General features: G+C 35.1%; 1 protein-coding gene across 1 annotated transcript; it reads right to left on the reverse strand.

Annotated features, from left to right (window-relative positions):
- On the reverse strand, positions 1–2,598 carry LOC105346061 (uncharacterized). Its single transcript, XM_011454513.4, has 5 exons — positions 2,458–2,598; positions 1,986–2,209; positions 1,608–1,712; positions 1,195–1,362; positions 1–873 (listed from the first exon to the last, which is right to left on the reverse strand). Exons 1-5 carry the CDS (start codon positions 2,458–2,460, stop codon positions 678–680), a joined length of 696 nt encoding a protein of 231 aa, XP_011452815.1. The 5' UTR covers positions 2,461–2,598; the 3' UTR covers positions 1–677.
- Between the last annotated feature and the right edge of the window lie 1,644 nt (positions 2,599–4,242).

The following is a 4,242-nucleotide window of genomic DNA, read 5'->3' on the forward strand; positions in this document are numbered from 1 at the left end:
TATTTTTTAGGCAAAATATTTATTGCACAGAAAAAATATTGCACATTAAAATCGTTCGCTCATACCGGGCACATGCATACACATTTATAACACAAATAATGAAGAATGAGGCATACAATTAAGGTGATGAGTTTGGCAACTTTTGGATTTTACGAGTTTAAGGTAGAATCGCCCGAGCTCCAATCAACACAAGTATTTGGTGGTCATGGATTCTACCTCAATAACAACAAACACAAAAAAAAAATATAAAAAAGAAACATATAGCAACAGAAATAAACAGGTATTCGAAGTCCCTACTATCACAGATATTAACATATCGATGTTGTTACCGATATATCGATTTTGACTCCGATGTATCGATTGATCGATACCGTGGTCAGCGATAAATATACATGTATATCACAAATCGTTGAGATATTTCTACACATGGTTAAACAATTGAAGGGTCATCATTTTTTTAGCGTGTCTCTTCAGTAGGATTGTTTGTTTTTCTAAATTCTGGACACAATTAAAAATGCAGAAAAAGTAAATAAAATCAAAATTTAAAATAAATTCAGAAAATCTAAAGAATCCAAAGATAGAAAGGTTTGTAATAAAAAGAATGAAAATTTTCAAAGCCTAAATAAAAGTCCGAATAGATGACTCAATATTTGAGTTATTACTGGGAGACTGTCTGTCTACCCTAAAGATCTCCTGGGAATGGTGCTGATACACTTCACCTCTTGAAGGACGCAGGCCTGGGGCAGGGCGAAGGTTCTGGTTCGGCACTGAGGCACGATGTCGGGACAGTACATGACAACCTCTCTCTCCTGGATCATGTCGGGAAGACACTGGTAGGAGGCGCTCATGCTGACGGTCATTTGGGGCAGCTTTCTGTTGACGAAATCAACAACTAATTAAAAAGCAGGTCTCTTTTTCTTCAGGAAATTGTAATCTTTTCAAATAAATTCGATATTAAGTGTGGGGGTCATTTTAGGAAAATATACTCCTTATTGTTATTTTTACGTAATGATTCTTTTTAACTTGATCAGAAAACTTGGAAAAAATTAAAATACAAATTAAAATCTATTTATGGCATTCCAAAATGATCAAAACAGGAAGGAGTGGAAAGAAGAAATATTTCAAATTTAAATTAAATAAAAAATAAAAAATTAAGAAAGGGTGAGGTGAGATGGTAGGAGGCTGACTACTCACTGTCCACAGGTGGTGTACCACAGTTTCTGGGAGGGGGCCACGTAGCAAGGGTATGTCCCGTTCATGCCGTTATGGTCCTCAATAGTCAAGTAAGCGCCTAGAACGGGAGTTCTTTTCTGAATACAGACGTCCTTGCATCCGAATTCGTATTCGCCTTTCTTGTAATAACTGGAGATTAAAAAAAATGGATATAAGTTACATCACGAAAAAGACGTTATTATGTAAACAAACAATTGGATTTTTTTTAAAAAAAAATTCTTAAGATAAAATTGATATCTTAAATCTATGTTTCAATTAAAGACATTATATGTTTTATCATCAGACAAATAAAGGAATTGTAAATTTGAAAGCTTGCATCTAGAAAGCTGTGAGGAGGTCTGTTGAAGCGGAGGCCGGGTGTGAGATTGACTTACCCGTATTCACTGTAGTCCAGGGGGTCGTAGTACTGGTTGAAGGCCATCATACGATTCCACTCCTCCAAGTTCTGACGGACATTCTCCATTACTCTTCTCTCTTGTCTGAAAGTAACCGACAAATGTTAGTGTATGGATAACTCATTAAACAACACTCAATTCTGTGAAGTTGATTATACCTACATATATAACAAATGAGGAGTTAGAATTTTGCTTTGAAATATTTTTTTTTTTTTTACACAAGAGTTGCATGTAAAATTTTGTGAATTTTTAAACTAAATTATCAATAAAGATATTTGCATATATGTATATATATTTATATTAGGGTGCAATGAAAAAAATTCTGAACCATTGAGTACAGTGATCGAAGGGACTTACTGAGGGTTCCAGCCTGGAGTGATAAAGTCCTCGGGTTTAACGATGGCGGCGTGACCGGAGGCCTCGCACTGTTTTGGGGTAACAGGTTTGCGACCCCGCCCTCCTCGGCGTTTGAGACTCTGGGTCAGGAACTGGCTAGCGAAGGATCCAGGTCTGGGGATGGCGGCCTCCGCTAGGAGAGCGGCCAGATAAAGGACGGATAGAGCGATCAGGAGCTTGGCAAGCTGAAATAAAAGACAACAGCTGTCAAAACTCGACATCCATTGCTGAACTTACAAAGCCAAACTTTATAAAACAAGAAATATCTTTTTAAAGAAACTTTGTTTTAATGTTGATTACAAATCAGAAATAGCTTTTCATTTTTTTTTTCAACTTTTTTCGACACCGAAAAAAAAAAAAAGGTTTAAATTTGTCGAATTATGATTTCGTTTAAAAGTGAATGAAACTAAATCGCCGAACTTTTGGATCTTACCATTTTGTTCTTTGAGTTTTTCCTTTGGCTGACGTTAGCCTGTTTGATTTCTCTCTCTCGGTCTCCCAGGTTTTTATACCGAAATCGCGTCAGCGAGGACGTCCAAGCGTAAAGCGAACCAGCCAATCAGATTCACGAGGGAGGTACGTAATCACTGTGACGTAGTGCGGTCTGAAAATAGAACACAGGTAAGTATGTTTGATGTCCTCTATCGTCATAAAAACGTAGCGTTCTCGAAATGTCAGAATCTGATGAATGAGCAGCGTGTAAAAGACAAATCGACTGGGTTTTTTTTTCTGTTATGGTTGACCTTGGGTCCCCAGTGACGCGGTTCAGGTTTTATCACCGTAAAAAAAAAAACAAATGGAGACGGCCATGAACATATCGGTAATAAGCACCGATAGATCGCTGCATGATCTTACCTACCGGATTTTCCTTGTGTATAGTTTGTTGATCACCTGTCAATTATTTAACGTCATTGAAAACAAATAAATGTAAATACACTTCACTTGTCAAAAACTCCTTCTTAAGGATTATTTGTGTTTAGGTGAACTCAAATAGGTGATTTCGGGGAATTTCCTAAATTAGATATATTTTTGACACTTGATTTAATCTAACAATTTCGTAAAAAACATTTCAAGATTAAATTAACATGTGAATGGGATCGAAATGGAGAGGAGAGAGAGGGGGGGGGGGTATTATTATGTTGCAATTAGGTTATATGACCTCTTTTCACATTGTTAATTTATTTTCAAGACAATAAAGTGATTTACGAGCTATAGCTCCTTGAGAAATGTACATGCACAGTTGTTTGTTTCAAGTTCATTAATATGCAAGTGCTTGAATTTAGAATAAAAATAATGATTTTTTAAAGCTATGGCATTTTATTCAAAGTACTTTTTTCAGAAAATTGAATTTTATTTACGAACAATAGAATATAACAAATGTTGTAACTCTATATTCAAGGTGACGTCATTCGGCGTTTTCAGTAAACGGTACAAGAACAACCGATTAAACATAGGAATATGGACGCCCTAATTAATGAAGCTCCTAATTAATGAGGGCTTTGTTGATTATTACTTTGTACTGTTATTAATGTTTGTTTTTAAGCAAAAATCTGACTACATTAAGGGGAAAAAAATCCTTTAAAATATGATAATGTATATATTCATTTAGTAAAAACACAACCATTCCCAGAATTATAATACTTTTATTTCATAAAATTATTAAAATTATGAATTTTATTTTTTGGGGTGTGGGTAGGGGTATGAGGTTGATGTGACTCGAGGAGGGGATGCTCCATTTTGAACTTTGAACAATCAACTATATTCTCGCTATGTGATATACAACTTAATATCAACGTTGTTGGGACATGTACATTTATAAACATCAAATGACCACACTTTATAAGGGCCCGCTCTTTTAATTAAAGATGTCACAGTGATTGGACACAGGTTCTCATACAGTGAAACTTAGATTGTCCTTTCCTGATTACATACAATAATCTATATCACACTGCCATACAATGGACATCTATAACAAATACGGTACAAGTGACACAGAAATAAAATACTTACTTTAAATGTTTGTAATACTGTCTTTTCCTTTCCTAAAAAAAAGATATGTTTTCAGTACTCATATATTTTGTGTAATAATATGGATACTAATTAAGAGTTGTAAAAAATATTGTCTTAATATCATGGTGAAAAAAATTATAACGAACCCCCCCTCCCCCTCCATGAACCTTCCGAAAAACATCTAAGATATATCTAATTTTACCTTTCA

The sequence above is a fragment of the Magallana gigas genome, chromosome 9 (genome assembly GCF_963853765.1).
Source record: "Magallana gigas chromosome 9, xbMagGiga1.1, whole genome shotgun sequence".
Lineage (NCBI taxonomy): Eukaryota > Metazoa > Mollusca > Bivalvia > Ostreida > Ostreidae > Magallana > Magallana gigas.

Bases quoted from the DNA above. Each gene is read 5' to 3' on its own strand.
- LOC105346061 (XM_011454513.4), bottom strand. The intron at 1,713-1,985 runs GTAAGTCCCTTC...GGTTACTTTCAG, and splicing joins ACTCCAGGCTGGAACCCTCA to ACAAGAGAGAAGAGTAATGG. The intron at 874-1,194 runs GTGAGTAGTCAG...TTTCGTCAACAG, and splicing joins TGGTACACCACCTGTGGACA to AAAGCTGCCCCAAATGACCG.